At 38.4% G+C, this 27,917-nt stretch overlaps 1 protein-coding gene across 1 annotated transcript in view; it reads right to left on the bottom strand.

The window, feature by feature from the left end:
- Positions 1-2,704: 2,704 nt before the first annotated feature.
- The window catches only part of Gas8 (Growth arrest specific protein 8), a 57,467-nt gene continuing 32,254 nt past the window's right edge, over positions 2,705-27,917 (bottom strand). The window contains exons 3-4 of the mRNA XM_073972528.1: positions 3,791-4,259; positions 2,705-3,712 (exon numbers count right to left, since the gene is read on the bottom strand). Coding sequence (XP_073828629.1) covers positions 2,773-3,712; positions 3,791-4,259 — 1,409 coding nt within the window. The 3' untranslated portion in view covers positions 2,705-2,772. The remainder of the gene's footprint in view (positions 3,713-3,790; positions 4,260-27,917) is intronic.

Genomic DNA, 27,917 nt, shown 5'->3' with positions numbered 1-27,917 from the left:
GAGTGGACCCTTACATCAACAAGCAGGCTTTCGCTTTCGCTTAGACGATTGACGACGCGACATGACTAGCGTCGCAATACGGAATCGGCACATAAGTAAGTAAGGGAGTTTTCAGCATTAGAAGGATTTTTGTTTTCTACCCCTTAGACTTTTGGCTAAAATGGATATAGCAAGTAATAAAGTAGCAATCGGCTGTGCCGACAGATACATACCCTCTGCCAGTGTGTATTGTAACATCTATGGACAGATCGAATACTGGATATACAACCGACATCCTCTTGTCCAAGAATTATGTACAGGAGGTTTTTTTCAGCTAGATAGAACTTTAAATTGTAAAAAGTAACACAAAAAATTAAATTTTGATGAAACTTTTTTTATTTGTTTCAGTATACTCTGACAAATCATCATGAATAGACTCACGCTTGAACAATGCTACGAAATTATCCAAATTTACATTGAAAATCAGTCGTCGATTCGAGCAACTTATAGACGACTTCGTCATTTGTATGGCGTACATAATCGTCCATCTGAACAAGCCATTCTTCGAACTGTTGAGTGAGACCAATCCACAAGAGACCCTACAGACTCCATTACATCCAGAAAAATGCACCGTATGGTGCGGTTTTCACGCTGGTGGCATCATCGGACCTTATTTCTTCAAAAATGAGGCCGGAGATTATATTGAAAAATAAAAATATTTATGAAAAAAACTAACTATTCTCTTTCATTGATAGGCTAAGAAGTTTCCGAAACGCCCTCGTATAAGTGCAACGCGATGGAATGCCGCCCTGAGAACTGCAACACGAGGAGACAAATATTCTTCCAGTACAGCAACACAATGTCATGCTTTCATTGCAGTACTTATTCGGGTTTTACAGTTAGAGTGATTCTAATTCTGATAGGACCCCGCTACACAGGGATGTCAGGAAGGATCTTCATGATCTAGAAAGTGAGGTCCAAGGTTACAAGAGTGGACCCTTACATCAACAAGCAGGCTTTCGCTTTCGCTTAGACGATTGACGACGCGACATGACTAGCGTCGCAATACGGAATCGGCACATAAGTAAGTAAGGGAGTTTTCAGCATTAGAAGGATTTTTGTTTTCTACCCCTTAGACTTTTGGCTAAAATGGATATAGCAAGTAATAAAGTAGCAATCGGCTGTGCCGACAGATACATACCCTCTGCCAGTGTGTATTGTAACATCTATGGACAGATCGAATACTGGATATACAACCGACATCCTCTTGTCCAAGAATTATGTACAGGAGGTTTTTTTCAGCTAGATAGAACTTTAAATTGTAAAAAGTAACACAAAAAATTAAATTTTGATGAAACTTTTTTTATTTGTTTCAGTATACTCTGACAAATCATCATGAATAGACTCACGCTTGAACAATGCTACGAAATTATCCAAATTTACATTGAAAATCAGTCGTCGATTCGAGCAACTTATAGACGACTTCGTCATTTGTATGGCGTACATAATCGTCCATCTGAACAAGCCATTCTTCGAACTGTTGAGTGAGACCAATCCACAAGAGACCCTACAGACTCCATTACATCCAGAAAAATGCACCGTATGGTGCGGTTTTCACGCTGGTGGCATCATCGGACCTTATTTCTTCAAAAATGAGGCCGGAGCTCGCGTTACGGTCAATGGAGATCGTTACCGCACCATGATCAATGATTTTTTGTTTGAAAATATGGATGACATTGATCCGGAGGAGATGTGGTTTCAACAGGATGGCGCTACGTGCCATACGGCGAACGCAACCATCGACTTATTGAAATCAAAATTTGGCGATAAGTTGATTTCGAGAAGTTGACCTGTCAATTGGCCTCCAAGGTCGTGCGATTTGACACCTCTCCATTATTTCCTGTGGGGCTACGTGAAGTCACTGGTTTATGCTGATAAACCAGCAACTGGCCTCCAGCATTGTTCGAAAAAGTGGCCAAAAATTGGACGTCCAGAATGCACTTCGTCAAGAACAGCCGCGGTGCCCATATGCCCGAAATCATTTTCAAATGTTAATATCACGCATTGATCTTCCGAATAAAAAAAAATTTGATTACAATTTAATTTTTTGTGTTAGTTTTTACAATTTCAAGTTCTATCGGGCTTAAAAAAAACACCCGTTATTTAGGAGGTTCTCAGTATGCTGTGACCTTGTTTGGAGGTATGAACTTGCCGATAAAAATATCGAGTCTTTTTGGATTTTTGGATGTTCCGAATTAATTGCCTTTTGCCATTAAATTTGGTTTGTATTAAAGCGACAAAGTGTTGAACTTCAATTCAAGAATCATATCATTTTTCTCTTAAATATCACTTAAAATGTCGTATTTTTTTCGCAACAAATGTTTTCGCTTAAAATCTTCTTTAAAAAATATGAAATTTGTATGTGGGATGACTAATGTTTCAAGTTCAGCATTTGTTTAATGTCAAAAGCAGATTTAAATGCAAGTTCGTTGCCTGACTGGTAGATAGAATGTGGTGGCATCCTTTTGTTCTTTTGTAAGGATTAGCACAAATGTCTTTTGTCTTTCTTGGACAAAGTCCAATTCTTGACAATGAAAGACGACAAAAAAGGCGGAAATGCATACACATGGAAATTAAATAGACTTACATGAAACGAAGGAAAAGAAACTGCAAGCGGTGTTAAAGTCATAAATCATAAAAAAATATTTATAAAAATGCAAGCAACTCAAAAAGTTTAAATTAAATTTATTTATAAAGATTTAGTTTAAAATCGTTTTTGTTGTTTTAGAAAATTTAAGGATTTTTTGTAACCAAACCAGCTGGACCCTGTAAATAACTCCATTTTGAGGTGGTACGCAGGGGTTCAAAACCCAGCTCTTCTTTCGGTATGCCATATTGCTGCAATTTCGATTCATATGTGGCCAAAAGATCATCATGGGCCTTGGTTAGTCTGGCCAGTTCGTAGCGTAATTCTTGAATCAATTTATTCTTTTCATCGAGAACATTTTCCACTCGTCGTTCCAGATCAATGGGCGATTCAATATCCTTGCCAACAGATTTGACAACGGCAGCACAAGTATCCAAAGTTTCTTTGAGCATAATTTCTTGCTTCTCTCCCTCTCTCTCCATAATGGCTATTTTACGTTCCAGCAGGACATTTTTCAAACCAGTTTTCTGTTGCAATTCAATGACAACATCTTCAAATTTCTCCTTTAGCTCTTCGCGTTCTTTGACGAGAGTGTCATTGCGCAGCAGCAAAGCTTCAGTTTCCCATGTTAAAGCTTTCAATTGTTTTTCCACTTGGGCATTGCGGGTTTTTAAGCGAGTCAATTGGGCCTTATCACGATCATAGAATTCCAATTTTCGTTTCATTACCACCAGTTCTTGTTGGGCCTGCTCCAAGGGTTCTTTAAGTTTGCGATTTTCATTAGCCATATCATTGGCCATGCGATCACTTCTCTCTGCCTGTTTCTTTAAGGTTTCCATTTGCTCCTTCAACGAACTTATCAAACCCAAATTGTTCAGGGTTATATCGTTGTAATAGTTCTTCATGTCATTGAAGGCCATATCGTGGTTTTCAATTAATTTTTGAATTTGCAGATTTTTACGTTCCTCCACCTCAAACATTTGCATGCGATAAATTAATTCGATTTCATTTTTCAAGTCGTGCATTTTCTCTTCATGCAAAAGGGTCAAGTCTTTGGTTTCCTTTTCGAATTTGTTGCGCAATTCTCTGTAAAAAAGAAAAGAAAACGTTGGTATTCCCCTAATGTTCCACATTCTCCCTGCCCTCTTCTTTTGAAATACTTACGTTATCTCCTCGATATGCTTCATTTTGAGTTCTTGTATCTGCAACTCATGCATCTCCTGATCTTCTCTACGCAAACGTTTCAACTCTCGTAGATCACTGAGTAATTGCATTTCTTGCGTTTCATGATCTTCCTGGGCCATTTTTAGCTGGGTCATTGCCTCCGCCCGTACTTCACTGATTTTATTTTGATTTTCAAATTGCAAATGTTTCATTTGTTGCATTATCTGTTTGGCTTCAATGTCCGCCGCCTGTTGTGTCATTTCGACCTCATGATCTTTTTGCCTTAACTCTGTTGTGATATCCTCCAGCTGGCCACGTGTAATTTCCCAAAATGTACGTATCTTATCACGTTCCATTTGAAAGAAATTCCGTTCCTCACGTTCACGTTCCATTTCGGTTTTTAGGCGCAGAGCAAAGGCCTCCAATTGATCACGACTCATGTTGGAAGTATCAACGCCATCGATGAGAGCTGTGGAAGGAAAAGGTAGGGGTGTTTAGTTGAGATATACATATATATGATTGGAAAACTAAACGTATTAACAATATTCTTAAAGTCGGGAGGATTCTTATTCAGACTGTCAAAAATGCAGAACTCTCAGTTCTTCATGACGGTTACATATGCCAACCCCTCTCACAAAAACGCGGGAGTAATGCATGGATGTCGTCAGTCATCCAAATGTTCATAATTGTACTGTATAAAATACTGTCTGAAATCTGCTCTCGGAGCCGAGGCATAACATGGAGTCTTTCACGTCAACTCGGAGACTTGAGGATGACATTTGCCTTCTCTCGCACAAATACCCGGCATGCAGTCAAAATTCCTGAAAAGATTGGCTTGTAATGTTGGACATACGATAAGCTTTTGCTTCTAGGAGACTGTGTTCAAAAATTTCGCTTTAGTGTAGTTAAAGGGCTATTCGATGATCATTTTGGAAATTTTATCGAAGGTACTAGTTGTGGTCCTGCTTAGGGCTATATTATGCTTCTCGTGTGCAAGTCAGGCTTCCTGACATAATGCTCCAAAAACTTCAACAGATTAAAATGCGCCCTATTAAAATTACTGGTGGGCACTATTGAAAGCAACGACTGGCATTGTTCCAACCCTTGCACATAGTAATATTACTCTTAAATTTAAATCAAGTTCGTAATGGAATATATCGAACAAATCATTCCGCTACCTCCTTCAGAAAAGTTTGTATAGTTGAAGTATAAGGGCAGTTCGAGAATTGTTTTGAACATTTTACCGAAGGCAGTCCCTGTGGTCTTGATTGTGGGAACATCCCCGAAGTGAGAAGGAAGATTTCCCTCATATCAATGAATGTACCCCGATTCATATTAGCTCAATGATAGGGACGTAGTGATAGCCCATCCCGAACGGCTAATGCAAGACAATGTGATGTTGTCTGGGCCGGGAATCAAACACCGGCATGCAGTGTGAAAGCGTAATATTGCACTACGGTGGTCCTGATGAGAATGTTATAAAATGTTTAATGTGTTTCGCGATGCACATAAAGACCAACAAGCTCTAAAAACCAACTAAAATTGATGCTTGGCAACTATCGCAAGGATTGAATCTCAAAATTGGATCCAGTTACAATATGGACTGTGTCTATTCCTTCAGGAACCCCCTATACACGAGTTTAATAATCAATATGAATACTATAAAATACAGTCTTGTTAGGGGAAGTCACTGATTGCGTCCAAAAAGAATCAGGAGACAGGTGAGTATGGTTAGCTGGGCAGCTAAACAAATACAGCTTGTCGTATGGTCCTAATCCACATGCCGGGCATGTGTTAGGTGGCATCAATCGGGCCCAATACGGATTGATTGCCTTGGCAGCTTGCGTTTTTCTGCAGCGATGTATCTCGGTACTGCCTGCGCGATCACGAACATCTCTCTTGACGTGCCTGGGTGGGGGAAGCCCGTTCACTAAATCGTGACAGCAATGCTCACTGCGATAACATTCAAGGAACATCCTGTTGTGCTGATGTACTGGTAAAATTGTTGTTGCATCATGAAGATTGTTCACTTGCGTCATGAGGAGACACCCTGTTACAGTCCGGACAGGTTTGAATATTCTTCCACTGCTTGGCGCTAACATCTGCATTAGGGTTATGACTTTTTTACAACCTCATATCCCTGTGTCATAGCGTGATGAGTTTTGCCATAAGATTACATAAAATCTTAATTATAAGGTGATTCGGTGAAAAAACCTCACGCACAAAATGATTTTAAAATTTGAATCGTAAAAATGTCGTAAACGCTTTTATTCAAAAATATAATTTTTTATCAAAAAACAAAAAATTTAAAATTTTTTCAAAGTGACTTTTTTCGCGACTTTTGTAATATTTGAATGATATACACCTTATTATAGTTATTAATAGGCTTATATTTATTCATTCGTGCAACAAAAAAATTTTTTTGAAAAAAAAAACTTTTTTCATCTGTCTTATATATCTATATATATACAAATGGTGTAAAAAATGTATAGTAATTCATAAAATGAGAACGGCTAGGCCGATTTCTGTAAATTTTTTGTCAGTTATTCGTATTTTCGAGGAGAAGGTCTTTACGGAAGAAAATTTTGGAAAATCGCTCTGGAAAAGTCGGAAAATTGGAAAAATCGAAAATTGAGTTTTTGTATGAAATTTTATTCCTTAATAGCGAGACGAAGTTCGCCGGGTCCGCTAGTTTCATATATTTTTTTCAAAAAATAGATTTTTTAAATCGATTTGTGCGTGAACTTTTTTTATATTTCAATGGAATAAACAATAGCATAGTGATTAATAGGCAAAAGTTTATTCATCCCTGCTACAGGAAATCATTTTTGAGGAAAAATGTCAAAAAGTCATAACCCTAGTCTGCATACCACACTGATTAATTACCACAGACCGGCCTATTGTTTTATCAGAGGTCAACAAGGATTTTTTGTCAGCACTTCAAGTGCTGCCGGCCACCAACTTAAGGATATTCTTCCTACTTGCTATCGAACGTCATACCGTAACGTGACAAAATGTTCACGTACATAATTCAACAACAACTACCTTTACCATAACGAACCAGCCATCCAATATGCAACATACACTACATCATTACTACCCATCCGCTCCGCTTCGGAGATAACAAGTAATGCAAGGGATAAGTGCATTCCGGTGTAACTTTACAACGACCGTCGTCAGAGCTTACTACTGCAGGGAGTTTGCTACACGGGTTGGAACAAGAGACTAAATCCGCCGCTACCACATTAAGTTGTGGTGGTTGATGCCAGCTCTTCCACAGGGCATTCGTGCCAGCTGTTCCACAGGGCCTTCGGGTCAGCTGTTCCACTGGGCCTTCGGGTCAGCAGTTCCACAGGGCCTTCGGGTCAGCTGTTCACTGGGCTTTCGGTTCAGCAGTTCCACAGGGCCTTCGGGTCAACTGTTCCGTAGTTAGAAACCAGTAGCGCATGGTAGAAATTAGACTAACTAGACTAATACCCGAAGCCGTCGTGTCCCCAGGCATCAGCAACCGAACCCATCGTGTCCCCGAGCATCTGCAGCCGAACACCGAATTCAGCGTCTTCCCGATCATCTATAGCCGAACACCAAATTCATCGTCTTCCCGATCATCTGTAGCCGAACACCGAATTCATAGTCTTCCCGATGATCAACAGCCGAACACCGAACACATCGTCAGCCCGATTATCTGTAGCCGAACACCGAATTCATCGTCTTCCCTATCATCTGTAGCCGAATACCGAATTCATCGTCTTCCCGATCATCTGTAGCCGAACACCGAATTCATCGTCTTCCCGATCATCTACAGCCGAACACCGAATACATCGTCATCCCGATCATCTACAGCCGAACACCAAACACAAACAGCACCGTTTCCCTCGTAGAAGAAGCCGGTAACTCAACACGAGATCCTCAGCTGCATAACAGTGTGTGTAATTTTTTGTGTCATGGAAAATTAACCATATTCTGACACCGCAGCGTAATGGATGACGGAAAATAAAAAGACACGTGTCTCGGCGTTTTTCTCTGTTACTTCGAATTTCGCGGTTATGGGCTCCCAAAGACCTGAGGCCATGATGTCAAAAAGGACCATTTTGTCAGGCTCATATCTTCTAAACCGCTAAGAATTTTGGTTTACTCGCGGAGGCAACGTTGTAGCTCTCACTTAAAGAATAATAATTGTGAAGACATAAAATCCATTCAACTATATCTTCAAGGTCAAAATCGTTAAGGTCAAGTTTCCGTTATAATTTTTTCTCAGATTTTGGCCTACAGATATCAAACCGATCAAAATTGAATCACATAACCAACTACAAAAATGTACCTTAGATCTCAATAAACAACTTTCTAGAACATACGAACCCTGTAGAAATGCTTCTTAAAGGTCAAAATAGCAAAACAAATGCAATTTTTATTTTCTTTTTTCGGTTTCTGCTCCATATAAGTTAAACCATTCAAAATTCAAGAAAACATTCAACCACAATAATGTAGCGAATATATCAGTATACAACTTTGTGGAACATCAAAGCCCACTACAAACTGTTCTTAAAGGTCAAAATAGCAAAAAATTTTAGAAAATATTCGATTTTTATACTTTTTTCTCCGATTCTGGTCCATAGATACCGAACCGTGCAAAATTCAAGAATAAGAAGAACTACAAAAATTTACCTAAGATGTCAGTTAACAACTTCCTAGAACATATGAACAATCTAGGAACGGTCCTTCATGTTCAAAATTCACTAACAATTATATTATGGTTAATGCTCAGGTCTGGAAATAACAAACTGTTCAACACTCTAGAAAATTTGAAAGGTTTCTTATTTACGGACCTGACCAGGAAAGAATGGGTAAAACTAATGGAATTTTGAGCTTAAAGGGCCGCTCCTATAATGTTCATATGTTCCAGAAATTTGTTTATTGAGATCTAAGGTACATTTTTGTAATTGGTTGTTTGATTCAATTTTGATCGGTTTGATATCTGTAGGCCAAAATCTGAGAAAAAATTATAACGGAAACTTGACCTTAACGATTTTGACCTTGAAGATAAGGTTGAATGGATTTTATGTCTTCACAATTATTATTCTTTAAGATGAGAGCTACAACTTTGCCTCCACGAGTAAACCAAAATTCTTAGGGGTTTAGAAGATATGAGCCTGACAAAATGGTCCTTTTTGACATCAAGGCCTCAGGTCTTTGGGGGCCCATAACCGCGAAATTCGAAGTAACAGGGGAAAACGCCGAGACACGTGTCTTCTTATTTTTCGTCTTCTTTCACGCTGCGGTGTCAGAATGTGGTTAATTTTTTTCGTGTCGCACAGTGTAATCCAACGCCAACTATTAATCTAAATATAAACCCATTGAATTCATTCTTATCGCATTTGAAGACAAGTAGATTGTAAATTAGTATTTATTAAATAAATCCCAATCTAGCCCCCAGGAAAGGGAGAATAATAGTCTTCTCATTTCGTAAGGTTTAGTGGGTCCTTATGGAGACCCTGGACGCGACTGAGCTTACCCCAGCCGACGACAAAACCACGTTACAATACCCAATATCTTGTGATAATTAGCGGTGTCGTGATTTCGACCATCGACGAATATGTTTAGGAGGGAACCTCATTTCAGCCGTCCATGTGGTGAACGTTGTGGCAGTAGATTTTTCGGTGTGGATTTTCATATTCATCAGATGGAAGATCTGCACTAAGACAGCTATGTAGACATTTAACCTATCACATACATATTGCTTTGACGATAGGACCCGACGCCAATATCGTACAATCATCCCCCTAATGTTACAATCTCTTTGGAATTTTAGAAAGAATTTCAAATACGGCTGTAGGAGTCTTCTCTCTGTCCTTGAATAGCTTAGCATGGTTGACGGTATCGAAGGTCTTTGACAGGTTAAGAGCCACCATGACTGTTCGGTAGCATAGCCTGTTGTGGTTCAGTCATTGACCGATGCGGATGTTGGGCAACTATGAAACTGTTTCTCATCTTGGGGAGGAGTAGTGCATTTATGATCTTCATTATTGCTGACAGGAGGGAATTCCTCTGCTGACATTATTGCCTGACTCTAGTAGCGGGACCACCTTGCTAACTTTACAGGCTTCTGGAACAATATGAACACATATCAAATACTCAACTACGGGTTTCCGTTTCGGATGACATCTGCAATATCGCTCTCGACTGAGAAGGCGTAGCACGCTCCTCTTCTCCCTCTTTACTCTCGGGGTGTTTCATTAACTGCCGGTTTATATAACGCGTGCCCCTCTTCGGATCTGTCACTGGCATGCTGTTGAAAGTAAAGTCCTCCTTTTCCACATTCGTAAGTGATTTAAATGTTACCCATAATTTACTTTATCCTGTACCAATTCTGCACTTCTTCGGGTCGTCTAGCTATTTTTTCCGCTTATGTTCGCCTTTTAGTCTGTTGCAGGTATAATTTCAGGTATTCGACTAGCAGTTATGTAGTGAATGGCTACCCGAGGATCGGAAGAAATGGGAAGCTCTCTGGTAAATTCTCTTGGCCTTGCCAGTCAGTTGTTTTTATGGTACAGAAAAGTACGGCGTTCAGAAGTTATGAAGTCGGGTGCTATGTTAAAGGACACGATGATAGGAACGTAGTCTGAGCCAAGGAAAATGACTGGCTGCCAGGATACGTAATTTATCAGACCGGATGCCTATCTCCTCTTATCCTCATAAGATCGTCTTCGTTCACGGTGCAAAATGTGGAGCTATCAATTTGGCCCGGAAGCGCTGTACCTATATGGTCATTGCCTAGGACGAAATGCCAAAGCTCAGAAAGAACTGGTTGGCAAATAATTTGTCGTGGAACGCCTGACTCTTTAAATTATAATCCAAGTTAATAATTTTTAGAGCTTTTACATATGTATATAGTTGAAGGCCACTACGCGTATCTTGTTGATATGCTCATAGCGGGTAGAAATTTTGATATTTTTCGGTATTATAACGTTTTCGGTATTTTAAATGTTTTGGACACTTTATTCAACTGAAATTTGGTATTTACCCAGCAAACCAATCGTACCGACATCGTAACGAAATCGGAACAAAATTCGGACGATACGTCCGATATCTGATCCGAAATCGTAACGATATCTTAACGAAAGTTGTATGAAGTGGTTGACATAATTTCGGAACGAAATGTCGGAGCGACATCGGATCGATTTCGGTCCGATTTCGTAACGAAATCTGAAGAAAATCCTTGGGAAATTCGGAAAGGAAATTTCTTTCCGACATTCGTTCCGAAATCGGAACGAAATCGGTACAAAATCTGAACTATTTCCTCTCCGGAAAAATCGGTTAGAAATCGGAACGAAATCTGAACGACCTTCTCGAAATTGTTCAGACATGTCGGACATCAGACATTTGGTTTGCTGGGTAGTTATAAATAGGGGTATGAAATATTCATATAGAGAATTATCGACATAGGTCCACGTTTTGATATAGACGGTTGAATGGTACCGTCTGATTTAGGGCATTTTGCCACTTTATCGAAGCGAAATGGCTTAAATTTGGCATTTAGTTTTCGATAGTTGTATAAAACTTTCCTACACAGAATTGTCTCTATAGGTCATGATTTAGTATAGAACCTACACGGTTTGCCTTAACCAAATTTAAATGGAAGGTGCTTACACCTGGGAAGTTTTTGCAGATTCTGAAACTACACTGCTCATAGATGGGAAATATCAAGAAACAAAAAAAAATCACTGGAGGGATTTTCAAATAAATCGTGATTTAAGTTCACATTTTTAGGGGTTCTTTGGGTTTTCACGATTTTGCTTGGAAACCGCGAGTCCTATGTAAATGAACCTAAAGAATATGTTGTAGCTGTGAAAATTCTCCACAAGACTGACCTTAATGATATTTTCGAAGGTTTTACCGTTTTTGAGATATAGAAGTTCAAATTGAGACGATGCACTGTCTGTATCGCCTCCTTAGTATTTCGGATTTCCAATGGATATAAAATGTCGAGGTCTCACTATAAAAAGTCCAGCCCTGCCGAACTTATCGTCTTGCTGGTTAAAGAATAACCCATTACTTATCAACTATTGGTAATGCAATAAGTGACTTGTATTGGGTTATACGGCTCATTGAACTTTCGACATGCAACTATCTAGTTTTTTGTTTCTTTCCACGAATGGTTGTTGTATCGGTGTAAGCAACGAGAGTATGTCATATGGAATATTCTGATAAACATATTCGCTCGAACTGATTTTTGGATATTTTTTTGGTAGTCGGAACTACTCACAAATCAACTTAACAGTTGAGGCTAATCTATATTCAATTTTAACACACCACATTTTTATTTTGCTCTCTGCTGAATTTAAACATGTGAACTTTTTTTGAAGAAATAACCCATTATTTTCCAGCTTACTGGTAATACAGAAGGTAAGTTGTTTACATAACTTTGTAATGAGTAATTCGGCTTATGTGGCTCCCAAAATTTTTTCTTTCTATTAATTTTTTGAATTTCAATAATGAACCGCTAAACATAATTGTAAAACAACTATTCAACTAAACAATGTAATAAGTAAACCTCATATGGTCAATACTAATTGTGGGCAATTAATTAAAATTTGTTGGGCCATGCTTTTGTGCGTGGTATTAAAATTACAAATGTGAAAGTGTATTCTAACTACAATCGAGTGCTAAATATAGAACAATAAAATGTACACAGGACAGAGATAGAAGCAACGCTCTTCCATCCTAAGGGCATAAAAGTATGTACTCGTACTAACTATTACTGCACATTTCATTGGTAAAGACATAATTTCCATTTCAATTTCAATTAACCGCATTAAGAAACAAAAATCGTTTGCAATTCAATGTGGCATGGCCAATGGCATACAACCATCCATACAATGTTTGTTAAATGTTTGAGAAGAGCATAGGAGAGAGGGGATGATGTTGTGTTGAGTAGACATGATTCTTCATTTTATATTTCATTTTTATACCAAAAATTTGGTAAAAATTGACCAAAAAAGAAAAATAAGTGCATCAACTTAAAACATAGTTCTGAAGTTGTTTTTATCAAAGAGACTGAAATTTTAATGAATGCAATTAAATATCCTCAGCCTATGCCCGTCCACACTTGAGCGGCTTACCATCTGTGAATTTGATCTGAGTTTAGTAGAAATATTACGATGTTTAATGTTTGGATCGTTTACTTCCTTCGAATATTTTCGAACTCACTAGCCAGACAGATGATCTGATAAATGACGTGTCCTGGCAACCCCTCCGATGGTTCAGACCCTCTTCCTATCATCGTATCCGTAAGCAGACCATCAGACTTCGTAACCTCTGACCGATGTACTTTTCTGAACCATGGAAAAGCTGCCGCTTCATAGAGCTGTTCATTCCCCCAGATCCTCTGATAGCTGAGAAAATTTTACGATACATCGAATACCCAAAATCAGACCAAATTTCCCATCTGTAACGATGGGACTAGCCAATGGGCTTGATGGGCTTTGTCGTATGAACCCTGAAGACCCAAGAGTTAGAGAACCCTTGAAGTCAATAGGTAAGTAGGAGAACATAAGCAGAAAAAGTGGCTAGACCACCTGAAATCACTCTCGAATCCGGGATAAAAGGATGATGGAACGGCTATTACTTTGAACGGCGTGACAGTAACTGTTCCGAAAAGGTGAGCGTGTATATAACATCCCGAGGGTGATAGGGCGAAGAGAGCACGCCGTATAAGAACCCTCCCAACCCAGAAGGTATCACCACAATTTACGATGGACGATGTTGCAGACTTCAGTCGAAACGCGAAATCATCCAAGCGTTGGACCCACACGGATTTTCAATGGTAATGCCTAAGCAACTGGATGAACCCGAGGTTGAGTTTTTAACCAGTGTCCTCAATCTATCGTTAGCTACCCATATTCAGTCGAAACACGAAATCATCCAAAGCATTGGACCCACACGGAATCTCAATGGTAATACCCAAGTAACTGGATGAACCCGAGGTTGAGTTTTTAACCAGTGTCCTCAATCTATCGTTAGCTACCCATATTGTACAGAAGCCTGGAAAGTTGGTAGGCTGGTCCTGCTACTGAAGCCAGGAAAGTTGCCACCACAGGTGAATCGTACAGGCCGATCTCCCTCTTGTCGCTTGTAGCAAAGATTCTAAAGGCACTACTCCTCCCCATGATGGGAAACAGTTTCCCAGTTGCCAAACATCAGCATGGATTCCGGAAAATGCGCAGCACCCCAGCATCATTACATGCCACATTCGCGCATATCAGTCGGAGCAGGTCATTCGACCGAGAGTGATAAGACGAAGATGAGCGTGCTACGTCTTATAAGAGCCCTCCCAGCCGAGGAGGTACCACCACATATTACGAAGGACTATATTGCAGACGTCAGTCGAAACGCGAAATCATCCAAAGAGTTGGGCCCGAGCGGAATCTCAATGGCAATGCCTAAGTAACTGGATGAACCCGAGGTTGAGTATTTAACAAGTGCAGAAGCCTCGAAAGTTTGTAGGGTGGTCCCGCCACTGAAGCCAGATAAGGTGCCAGCATAGGTGAATCGTACAGGCCGATCCTCCTCTTGTCGCCAGAAGCAATAATTCTAGAGGCACTACTCCTTCCCATGATGAGAAACGGTGTCCCAGTTGCCAAACATCAGCATGGATTCCGGACAATGCACAGCACAACAATAGCATAACATTCCACATCCGCACATATTAGTCCGGGACTGTACCAGACCAGTTATGACATGCGATCGAAAAGTCAACCATGTCGAGCTGTTCGAGGGTTAGAGAAGACTTCTCTCTAGCATTGTTTGAAACGTTGGATAATCAACTATATGTGTGAACGTCAGTCCTTTGTAGAATTCCGAAAGAAGAAGTCCAAATCCCTTAGAGTGAAACAAGGAGTTTCCCAATGCGGGGTGATATCTCCGGAACTGTTTAATCTCTACCTTTCTGAAATCACACACCCTCCGGACGGGGTAGAGATCTCAATGTATGCGGATAATCGTATGATCTTGGAGTCGATGACATATGTGATAAGTTAAATGCCTACATAGCAGACTTAGTGCAGTTCATCCACCGAAGGAGTATGGAAATATCCGCCACTAAATCCATTGCCACACTATTCACTACCTGGACGGCTGAAATGATACTCCACCTACACATATTGTTTAAGAGTTACCTGATTACGACCACCGTTGTGCAATAGTATGCACACCCGCACTTGCACTCAGAAGGTCTGCGGTTCGATTTCCAGGTGGCAAAATACCCCTCAGTAATGTTGGCGACATTTCCTGAGTATTTCAGCCATGTAAAACTTCTCTACATGTGGTGTCTTAAGATACGCCGTTCGGACTCGGTGATAAACTCTAGGTTCCATATCACTGAGCTAAATATGAATCGGTGTGCACTCATTGGTATGAGAGAAGTCTCCTTTGTCCCCCCTGCGCTGTTTGTGGTACATTATTACTACCCAAGATATTGGGTGTAACGTTTGACAGCTTGATTACGACGTCAACGCAAGGCACAGAAAATTGCGGCAAGTTAAGAACTAATAAGGTAGGGTTCTCAAGTCGCCGGCCTCCTATCAGGCAGTAGGTCCGTCTGTGTTAAGCTATGCGGCGTCAGTTCAGAATATTCACATCTGCCAGAATGCAGCCCTGTGTACTCTAAAAGGGTGCTTTCCCATGACACCAGTGGTCCATCTTTATCGGGAGATGAAGATTTTACCGGTACATCAACACAAAAATATGTTGTAGGTGGAGTACCTGCTTCGGTGTAACCGCCGTGGGCATCCCTGAGACGATATAGTAGACAGGTTTTTCCAACCCTGGCACGTCAGGAGATATCTGCATGATCTGGAAAGAGGTCCAAAGTTATAAACGAGAACCTCTAAATCAGACGGCCGTTTGCTTCATACTGAAGCAGTTGCAAATACCACAGTCAGAGACCACGAAACAACGAATTGTTTTAGCTAAGATCCGGACGGCAGTTGTCTCAATTCTTATTGGGTCCGAATTGATGGCACGACACCCAACACATGCCCTGCCGTGCCCAGCTAACCCCACTTTTAAATCAACCAGTCCAAGTGGCAAAATTGCTGACAAGGAAAACTTTTTGACCTCCTATCAAGCAATAGGCCCGTATGTGGTAAGCAATGCGGCTAAGCTCCCCAAGCACGGTATGGGGAGATCTTCATTCTCTTAAGTATAGGTATAAAGTAGCACCTTTAGAACAATGAGCCTCTCAGGAAGGCTGGAATAGTATTCATACTGATGCAGTTGCTCAGACCAGCCCCCATCTATCGCAGCAAAAGAACGCCAGCTGCGAAGGTAAACACACGTGGTTTTAGCCCAGTTAAGATCCGGACGATGCAGCCGCCTAAATTCATATTAGGCCCAACTTGATGGCACGATACCCAACACATGCCCTGCATGTGGATTGGGATCACACGACACGCTGCAATTGCTTAACTGCCCAGCTTACCCCACTCCCCTGTCACCTGATTCATTATGAACAAAGCCAGTCCAGGTTCTAGTCAGAACCAGATAATGAATAAAATATACAAACGGACATATTTGCATTGTTGCCACAACAACATACGGACGAACATAGCTAGGTCGGCTCCAAATTTTCTAAAAAGTATTTGATCTTAACATACATACATATGTATGTATGTGGCGCCCAAATTCAATAAATACTTCAGTAAGCACAAGGCAGAGAGTATTAAAATCAATGACCAAAAATCCGCCCAATTTTAAAAAATTATTTGTTCGAAAATTATTTTGGCCGAATCCTTTGAAAATTGCAACTCTGATAATTAGGCCAATACCAAACATACAATTTGTTCATATGTGGACACAAGATACAATGTTACAAAAAATATGCAATAAAACAGTAGTTGTTGTGTTCCAAAAAGAGAGAAAAAAACTACCACCCCACCATCACCCACAAAAAATAAGTGTGGCAAAATAAAAATTTTAATTGCCTGAACAAAATGAAAAAAGAAGAAACACATTCATTCCAAACATAGTAAAATAGTAGTTCACAAAACATTCCCTTCATCTTTTCCCGTTTTTTTGTTTCTTAACTATGGGAATTCACTAAATGGACTCATGTGGTTTCATAAATGCCCCAGTTGTCTTCTGTCCCGTTTAGTTCCGTCACCCTCATCCTTTTTTTGCACACAAACTTTTACGACAACAAAGATAACAAGCGACCGAGTGCAAAAGCGTTTCTATTATGTGGCCGTTAAACGCTGAAACGGAAACGGGAAAAATACTACTGCCACTATTACACACACACACATACATATCATATGTATTCGTTGTATAGAAAAATATAAAATGTCAATGTTGAATGTTAATTGTACTACAACTGTCGAACATATGTATGACAATTTGGAGATACGAGCACATGTGCATGTAGTTTACAGTGGGCTGTAACAGCAAAGAAACTATGAACTGCTTGGAATACTATTTTTATACCCTCAGTCTTTAAGCTAACGAGGATATACGAGACTTAGTTTAAGTTCGAAGATGGGCCATATCAGTCCACTCCTTCCCCGCAAAAATTGAAAACTTTTCGCTAAAACGATCTCGACGGTAGTAACCGATTTGGTCCATAGGTTGCACATCGTAATAGTTCGGGTACCTCCCACACAAAATTTCGCAAAAGTGCAATTTAAGACCTCCTCGCGAATTGTTTTGATTTTTTTGCAACAACTTGTATTCGCTGCCCCCATTACGACGGTACAAAATTGTTAAGGGGCAAGTCCATACATCCTGAGAAAATGGCCCGAAAGCTTTAAAAACCCGTACGGTCAACATATGTAGTGGCTAGTTCGCGCGACAACTTTGAACTATATACTGTGTTGTTCCAAACTTTGCATATTGTAATATTTATTCAAATCTTAGAAAAAGTTCGAAGATGATACTTATCGGTCCACTCCTTCCGGTACCTCCCCCACTAAAATTCAAAAATATTCTCTAACATTGTACCCGCGATATCTCATAAGCACAGCAACCGATTTGGTCCAAACTTTGGATCTCATAATATTTTGTCTAAACTTAGTTTAAGTTCGAAACGATATCTATCGAAAGGAATGAATCCCAAAATAAGATCCACTTTTTTCAGGTAACTCTTCCGCAACCCATTTGAGCTTTAATCCAAATCCATATTTTTGTCGGCACGTGTAACGGGGTTTTGTCGTTGGCTAGGGTAAGTTCAGTCGTGTTCAGGGTCGCCATAAGGACCCTTACTGAATGAAAAGACGAGTAATCTCCCTTTCCTGGGGTTTAAATCGGATATTTATTGAGGTAACGCTAATTTATAATCTACTCACGCAGAGAAAAAATATGATTCATCCCACCATATTTTGAAAGAAAAATATATATTATAGATATATGGTAACCTCTATCATATTTTAATAATACAATTTTTGAAATATTTTAAAATGATGTGGTAGCCGCCGAAACATGTTGTGGTTGGCTGTAATAAGTAGTATTTTTATTGGAACTATAGATATTTTAAATAAAAGTTTTATTTATTTAAGAACACTTTTGATATAATAGAATAAATAAGTATAATATAGAATAAACTTATACTTTATAACATTAAAAAACAACATGCAGTTCTCTCTGTTGTCTCTACGTTTGTTCCATACCTATACCGAAGACATGTTTATGTTGGAGAACATTACGAAACAACAACAGATGTTTATGTTATACATATATTCTTTTTCTTGTTATTTCGATCACTTGCATACAATTTTTATTAATTATTAATTACAAAATGAAATAATGCACAAACTTTGCACGAAACATTCGGAGATTCTTTTTATTTAACAAGTGAAAGAAAATGAAACACAACTCAGGTACTGATATCTTTTTGTCACTTTTTAATTTTTCTTTCTACACATTTTCATATCTTCATTCACAAATAAATTGTTGTCATTAATACCGTCAAAAAATACTCGAACTATTAAATTTTTTGTTTGGAATCTGTTTTTACTAATTTTATACCATTCTTTTAAATGAAAATTAAACAAAATTTACAACCCTTTTACTCAGCGACAGAACAACTAATGAGAGAATATGTATTTGCTTTTGGCAGTGAACAGCTGTTCCTAGTTTTTGACACTTCAAATGTCAAATGAGAAAGTTAAGCAGATTGTGGTTGGATTGCCCATCAGATAATTATGAAAATATTACCATATATCAAGATTTTGTGATTAGTTGTTGTTTTATATGGTGAACAGAATCAAAATTGGCAATATACATTATCGCCTTCAAAATAATATGTGCTCCACAAAAATGATTTGGTGCCAGCCAAAATAAAATTTTGCCCACCACCAGTTAAAAAAATTGTTTTCTCTGCGTGCTGATGTTTAAATACGATAGGATGTGGTCAAATAAACAAAGGTAAATCGGTTAACTGACGCTGGGAATTGGGAACTTGGATAGAGTATTGAGGTTGGAAGCTTCGTGCGAGAGAAGTGGCTGATGATGGGGTAATCGGTGCTCAACAATTCGTTCGCTTATTTCGGATGGAGACGATTTGCAGATGACCGGCAACTTGATGACTTGGTTTTCTGATGCGTATCTACGCTCTGGAACTGGATGATACGCTGTTCAGGAAACTCGGTTAGGTAATAGACGATTTGGAGTTGACCGGGAACTAGATGATTTGTGTTGTTGATGTTCGGTCACTCAGTGTTCGTATTAGTTGTGCGACCACTCGGTGCTCGGATTGGTTGTTCGCCCACTCCATGTTCGTATTGCAGATGCTCGGCCACTCGTGAATCGTATTGCATACGTTCGGCCACTTGGTGATTCAGCATTCGGATCGGTTTTTCGGGTCGTCTCAGTTAGTGCTAGTGCTACGCTAACCTATATAGTGGTGACTAGTGGAATAACACCCGAAGGTGAAGTGGAACAACACCCGAAGGTGGAGTGGAACAGTTTTAGCCACATTATTCGACCGAAATAACTGAAATTTGGTATTTAGGGGTCGATTATGGATGGCAATTCAACTGAAGTTACGTTGCCAGAAGTGAAAATCGCACAATAAAAATAAGTGGAACGACAGAAATTTTTGTCAAATTCATTTAATATCAGTGTTTGAGCCTTCTTCTATTAGTTTAATTGTAAAAAAAGTATGACTGTTAACACAGAAATTTAATTTTCTATTATTAAATTTACTGTCGGCAACGCAACTGGAGTTGGGTTGCCATCCATAATCGACCCTTTAGTCTTCGCTGGAGTTACAAAACATTCCTCCAGAGATTTATCGGTACATGTCAACGTTTTATACAGCCTCCGTAGAACGGCGCTTCCGATGTATGTACGTTAACTATCCAAATCCAGAATATCCAGGTTTTGGTCTGGCCTGTATTGCCCAATTTTATGCATTTCGCTCAATTCGGGAAATTGTAAATATTGGTCCATGTTTTGAAAAGAACAACGATAACGCCCCATATGAGCTTTTTTTGATATATGTGTTGGGATATATGTGGTAGAGGGTATAAAAAATTCGGCTCGGCCGAACTTAACGCCGTTCTTACTTGTTCGTCTTTATTTAATATTAATTATACCCTCAGCATTTATGCTAACGAGGGTATATGGGAAATGTTGCCAATTATTTCATATTCCATTTCCAAAAATTGAATTTTTTCTTTTCGCGCTACATTAACGATTTTTGGTACATAGGTTAAGAAAAAATTCCCCAGTACAAATCCGCTCGCGAGCAAATTTTTAGTTGTTGCGGACAAATGTTATCGCGGTTTTACTTCTGCTTTTAAGAAAAAATTATTATAAAAGCGCTAATTATTTTATTGAGCACAATTGTCACTAAAAAGTTATCACGAAGTGACGTCAATAGGTGGATTGCATAATATTTGTAAAATGTTACTCAGCATTCGCGGAATTTACAAAAAATTGGAAAAATTTTAAATGTAATCCGAATTTTTTAAAAATATAGGTCCATTTACCCGTCAAAAATTACAAAAAAGTAACAGTTTTAAAGAAAGACTTCACGTAGAATCAAATGAGACCAAGCTTATAATCATCGGGATAGTAGTTAGGATATTATAGCCAAAATAAGCACATATTGGTGTTACAAAAAACAAAGTTTGGTTTGGAATAATAGTTTTCACATGCATTCTAGAGTTGAAAATATTGGAAAAATTCTATAGGAGTACTTCTTTTATTTTTCTTGAAACTCCCAAGAAAATGGGCGGATTTTACTTTATCTACATTCACATAGAAGGTTTCCCATTGAGGAAAGTTATCGGATTGTTGAAATAAATCATTAGACTTCCTTAACGGAAATAGAGTTCAAATAAACCGCTTTAACTTAATGCATTATTAAAATATGTGTAAATCGCGTAATTATCAAAAACATCGGCTGCATCTTAGCATTAAAAAACCTATAAAACATCGCTAATTTGCGCAAAGTTCATAAAATTTCGTTCCGCATCCGGTTTTAGTGTCACCATGAAAATCCGCATCGATATATACCTATTTCAAGGCAATCAGTCAAGAACCGTGGATGTAGCATCACACACTATTTTTGGGATAAAATGAATGTAGTTCCCTTATCAGTGAAGTTTTTAAATCTCCGTTTCCGCAAAAAGGAAGATTGTACTGCTATGAAAAAACTAGTGCAGCAGTTTTTTCATAGCAGTACAAGCGGCCGACAGAGTACGCGATAAAATGCGCGATATTTTCAAAATCAATATTAGGTGATTTTCCCACCTTGGAATTTCTCCTATCTCGCGTTTAAGTAGATGGATTTTAACGAGTAATGATTTATTAGATCCGCAACGTAAAAATCCAAAATTTGCAATCATGCACGAGTAAATCGAATGCCAATTGCACAAAGTAGACCCGAAATAGGTATATGATTTTTAGAAATTTGTTCGCACAAAATTTTCGTATTTGGATCAGAGGCCTGCGTTGAATCAACGCAACTATGTAGTGTATCGCATCATTTCGTAAACAAATCATTCATTTTACCAAAAGAATTTCCGTTAGCATAATTGAATCATTATAAATCAGCATACGCCAATGACTACCACAAGAATGCATTTCTTATCTCAAACAATCGGTTTGATTCATTCATAAATGTATGTGATCTACAAACTACTAATCTGTGATCGTTAATGTACAAACAAACATCACATGAAGAGAGAGTAGTAATCCTACAAGGCATAAAGTATGAGAGAACTGAAAACAAAAACAAGTAAAAAAGCGTTAAGTTCGGCCGGGCCGAACTTTTCATACCCTCCACCATAAAATATTCTGAACTAGAATGAAATAATTAGTTTTCATTCCTGTCCCCAACTTTAAGTGGGTACGTTAAAATGTCAGATAATGTACATAAAATTCTTCATTCGGGAGGCCCTTTTTTATGGTGCCTATATCTAACTATGTATTTTCACAATTTTTGGTGGGCGAGAAATTGGGAGGTTCCATTATATAGGGGTTATAATAAAACATGGGCCTATGTTGACAGTTTTTGATGGGAGCCTTTAATGTCAAATAACTCCTAATTCGGTTAAAAATTGTAGCTAGAATCCTCAAAATACCGAAAATCGGTACATAACGTGGGAACTTCAAATGTCATTAACAGCTAGTTCGGAGGTATGTGGGCTATACGAAAATATGAACTTAAATGAACAATTTTTGTTGCAGAATTTTTGTTGGCTTTTAAATTTCAAATTACAGAAAGTTCGTCAAAAAAAAAAAGCTAAAGCTAAGGTACGGAAAATCGGGAGGTTTGTTTTGGGGCTATACCAAAACATGGACCTACGTTGGTTAAACATTTTAAGTAAAATCCTCAAAGTACCGAAAATCGGGAAGTATCGTTATATTGGGGCTATGTTGAAAATTGTTCATGCAGATGCAGGTGACCACTACAACCTACAAATGTCAAATTACAGTTAGTTCGGTTAAAAATTGAACCTAAAATTGCCAATTACTGAAAATTGGGAGGTACCGTTATATGGGAGCTATATCCGAACATGGACCTATGTTGACAATTTTTTATGGAGAGGTGTTGTGACCACTAAGAACTTCAAATGTCAAATTACTGCTAGTTCGGTTTAATATTGTAGTTAAAATCATCAAATTACTGAAAATCGGGAGGTATTTTATATGGGAGCTTTATCAATACATCGACCTTTCTTGACAATTTTTGGTGGAGAGGTGTGGTGACCACTAAAAATTTCAAATGTCAAATGTTCAAATTACAGATAATTCGGTTAAAACTTGTAGGATACCGAGGTACCGTTATATGGGCTATACCAAAACATGGACCTACGTTCATAATTATTTCGAATATAAGTTTTTTGGTCACTAAGAACCCTAAATATCAAATTATAGCTAATTCGGTCTAGAAATGTAAATTTAAACGTCAAAATACCTGAAATCGGGCGGTAACGTTATATGGGGGCTATTCCAAAACATGGACCTATGTTCACTAGTTTTGTTATATAGGTTTATTGACACTTAAGAACCCTAAATGTCAATTTATAGCTAAATCGGTCTGAAAATGTAGCTAAAAACGTCAAAATACCGTAAATCGGGGGTACCGTTATATAGGGGCTATACCAAAACGTGGACCTATGTCCACAACTTTTGTTATATAAGTTTAGTGACGCTTAAGAACCCTAAATGTCAAATTATAGCTAAATCGGTCTGAAAATGTAGCTAAAAACGGCAAAATACCGAAAATCGGGGGGTACCGTTATATGGGGGCTATACCAAAACGTGGAGCTATGTCCACAACTTTTGTTATATAAGTTTATTGACACTTAAGAAGCCTAAATGTCAAATTATAGCTACATCGGTCAGAAAATGTAGCTAAAATCGTCAAAATACCGTAAATCGGGGGGTACCGTTATATGGGGGCTATACCAAAATGTGGACCTATGTCCACAACTTTTGTTATATAAGTTTACTGACACTTAAGAACCTTTAATGTCAAATTATAGCTAAATCGGTCTGAAAATGTGGCTAAAAACGGCAAAATACCGTAAATCGGGGGGTACCGTTATATGGGGGCTATACCAAAACGTGGACCTATGTCCACAACTTTTGTTACATACGTTTATTGACACTTAAGAACCCTAAGTGTCAAATTATAGCTACATCGGTCTGAAAATGTAGCTAAAAACGTCAAAATACCGTAAATCGGGGGGTACCGTTATATGGGGGCTATACCAAAACGTGGACCTATGTCCACAACTTTTGTTATATAAGTTTATTGACACTTAGGAACCCCAAATGTCAAATTATAGCTAAATCGCTCTGAAAATGTAGCTAAAAACTGCAAAATACCGTAAATCGGGGGGTACCGTTATATGGGGGCTATACCAAAACGTGGACCTATATGGCCCATCATCGAACTTGACCTGCCTGCAAACAAAAGACGCATTTTCCCAAAATTTCAGCGTTCTATCTCCATTTTTGTGGATGCTAGAGTGATTACCACAGACGGACGGACGGACGGACGTGCACAGATCGACTCAGAATTTTACCCTGATCAAGAATATATATACTTTATAGGATGAGTATTTCAACGCGTTACAAACGGAAAAACAAACTTAATATACCCTCCATACTATGGTGGAGGGTATAACAACATAGTTGTCTAAGGCTTAGACTCTAAACCAGTGTTCACCAGCAACAACAAATTCAAATGCTGCGTTTGTGTTGGGCACACACACGAGATTATCTATCCCTCTCTAGATAAACATCGTGTGCGTTAATTCATTGCTAAAACAAAGAAGATTATCGTGGGTGAGAGTAACGTTCAAACTCACCACAATTGAGATTTGTGTGTTCACACAGACACGGCTCGCGAGCCCAGTGGTGATTAACACTGGTCTAAACATAGCTGTCTACAAATATGGGGAATTTATGAGAGAGGTGTGTTGTTGTGTTATACAAAGGCTGTGTTAGCTAAACAGAGAATGCGTTTGTTTTGGTGTTACGACAACCCAGCAAACCAAATGTCTGATGTCCGACACGTCTGAACAATTTCGGAAGCAAAGTCGTTCAGATTTCGTTCCGATTTCTAAACGATTTTTCGGAGAGGAAATAGTTCAGATTTTGTACCGATTTCGTTCAGATTTCGGAACGAATGTCGGATAGAAATTTCCTTTCCGAATTTCTTAAGGATTTTCTTCAGATTTCGTTACGAAATCGGACCGAAATCGATCCGATGTCGCTGCGACATTTTGTTCCGAAATTATGTCAACCACTTCATACAACTTTCGTTAAGATATCGTTACGATTTCGGACAATACGTCCGACATTTTGTTCCGATTTCGTTACGAAGTCGGTACGATTGGTTTGCTGGGAACGTACATAGGCGGACATAATGTGATTCATTTGATGTGTTTAGATTTTTTATGTGTTTTCGATTGTTTTTCTTTTCGCTAGTTGTATGCATAAAGTATACTCGAAACGAAGTCAACACGAACAATTCAAGCAAGAGGTAGCAATTTGTACGGAGCAGTAAAGTCTTTCAATACAATGCGTTAAATATGAATCAGCAATGTTTGTGTTTGACTTTCAACAGAATATTGATTACATTCTAAAGCAAAAAAGAGAGTGGTGGTGCGTACTAGTATCGCTTTTTCTTGTGTCTACCGCAATTCATAAAATTGGCACCGGTTGCAGGTCACTGATTTGGATACAGATTTCTCTGAAGCTGTGTAGGCTACATTTACGACACATATATCAAATAAATCAGAATCGTGAGTTCTTCATTCCTATATATGATTTTTTAAAAAACCTGTTTGCGGAACGAAATTATAAGAAAATTTCAAAAAACACTTCAAATCTGGCTTCAAAATGTCAGCATCATTTAATGGTAGACGCAGATTAAATTTTGAAAAGTTATACATCGGTGGGATGATCCTTATTTAGTTGGCTTCTACTTTCACTTTGACAGGAAAATCGGGAAAAATGTGGTTTAATGGTTTAATCACAAATCAACCCATTTTTACCCATTTTTTAACATAAATATAGCCACAGCTTCCACGCAAATTAACTTTGAAGGCCAATATTTTTTTTGCCAAGTCTTAAAACATTTCATTTTATCCAAAAGAATTTAAATTGTACAATATACAACCACTATTCGCGAGTTATAAAGGGGTAAACATTGGCTTCAACGATGTTAAATTTTCAATAATATTGCCCATATACACTTTCTTACGGGCAAAATGTGCCTTCGTAATATTTTGTCCAAACTTAGTTTAATTTCGAAGATGGGTTATATCGGTCCACTCCTTCGGATACCTCCCACACAAAATTTGGGATATGTTTAGGAACAGTTCTCGAATCGCTTTGATTTTTGTTTTAGCTACTTCTACTACTTCAAGTCCACACTTCCTGAGTAAATGGCCTGCAAGTTGCAAAAAACCCCATTACACTGTTTAAGGTGGTTGGAGCGCACGATTACTCTCTAACGGATCTGCCGATTCGGTCCAAAATATGGCCTTAGTAATATTTAGTCCAAACATAGTTTAAGTTCGAAGATAAGCCATATCGGTCCACTTCTTAAGGTACCTCCCCCACAAAAGTTCAAAAATGTGCGGAAAATTTGTTCGTACGGTAACTCTTGAAGGGAGTGACCGAATTGGTCCATACTTTACACATCCTAATATATCTACCAGATATAGATCAGGTTCAAATATGGACTATATTTGTAAACTCCATCCGGTACCTCCAACACAAAATTTCGGATAAGTTCACTTTAAGACCAGCAATGGAATCACTTTGATTTTTGTTGAAGCAATTTGGATTCGCAGCCTCAATTACAATGGTATTTTTTTTTCAGGGGCAGGTCTATATTTCTTGAGCAAACAGCTCGAAGGTTGTAAAAACCCCCTATGGCACCATTTGTAGTGGCTGGAGATCCACTTCCATAATAGTCAATGTCGATCCATTCCTTTAAGTATCTCCCACGCAAAACTTTTGATCTTTAATCCTAATCAACATTTTTGTCGGTTCATACGCCCAACATTTTTAAACCCCCCTAAATACATATGTACATACGTTCTTTGAGAAAAAATAGTTTCAATATACACAGGCTGAGGGTATACCTCTGTCGGCAAAGCTGACTGACTTACTTTTTTTATTTGAAAATTTTGTCTATTAAGGCGAAGGCCATTCGTTTATTATTTTTCCAAGTGAAAAGGGAAAGCCAAAGATTCGAACCCACACAACCACCACTATGTGATATCCATGTCAACTGTTTTAAGGTAAAAGTCGCTACAAACCTATGGTGCGTATGCGGCTGTAGCGATTTTTACCTCGGAATAGTTGCCATCCCTGCCTACCCATATGCTATATTTATCAACACTTGTTGTTTATATTACACTATGAAGCACTGAAAATGCAAACAACATTTTTTGAAAATATATATTTAGACTACAAAAACCCTAGTAGGGTTTTGTCCTGTCAGATCCAGTTCGGATTTTATGGCCTCATCTATACCGGGCTAAATCTACACTTTTTTGCATTTATCAGGCCTTTATCTCAGAAACGAATAGGAATTTGGACTTGCTGTCTTTAGCAATATTGTAGCCCTAAACTAGTAGAACTTATCTTTTGAAAAAACCACGTAACAAAAACTCCGTCTAGGGCATCAAAATCTATAAAATATAGAAAATTTTACATAATTGCTGAAACTCTGGTCAGTATCGGCTAAACTGTTGGGAGTTGAACCAAGTAACCTTTTGGTAAAATCTTCCAAATAAAGTTATCAATAATTCTTTAGAACATTCTGAAACTAAATGCTTACTTCATATTGTTTCAGCGGTATTTTGCATCATATCTTTTACAACACGTATTTCAAACACAGTTCACACCAACAGTTTATTCTCGCATTTCGGATTTCACTAAATTATTGACATTTTTATTAAATCGTCGTTGAAAAATGTACTGAAAACAACGGCATAGAGAGATTTTACAACAATGACATGTTCTGAAGAGTTGTTTTTTACATTCCAGGGAATATTTTTCAAAAAAGAAAATATTCAGAAAAACATTAACGGGTTTGGAGATATGGTGCGAAATGTAAAAAAATTGTAGAATTTTTGCGTATATTTTGAAATTTGAG

Source organism: Musca autumnalis, unplaced genomic scaffold, assembly GCF_047663935.1.
Source record: "Musca autumnalis isolate F117 unplaced genomic scaffold, ASM4766393v1 scaffold_3, whole genome shotgun sequence".
Lineage (NCBI taxonomy): Eukaryota > Metazoa > Arthropoda > Insecta > Diptera > Muscidae > Musca > Musca autumnalis.
Note: the sequence above shows the minus strand (reverse complement) of the source record. Positions and strands in the feature narration are given on the sequence as shown.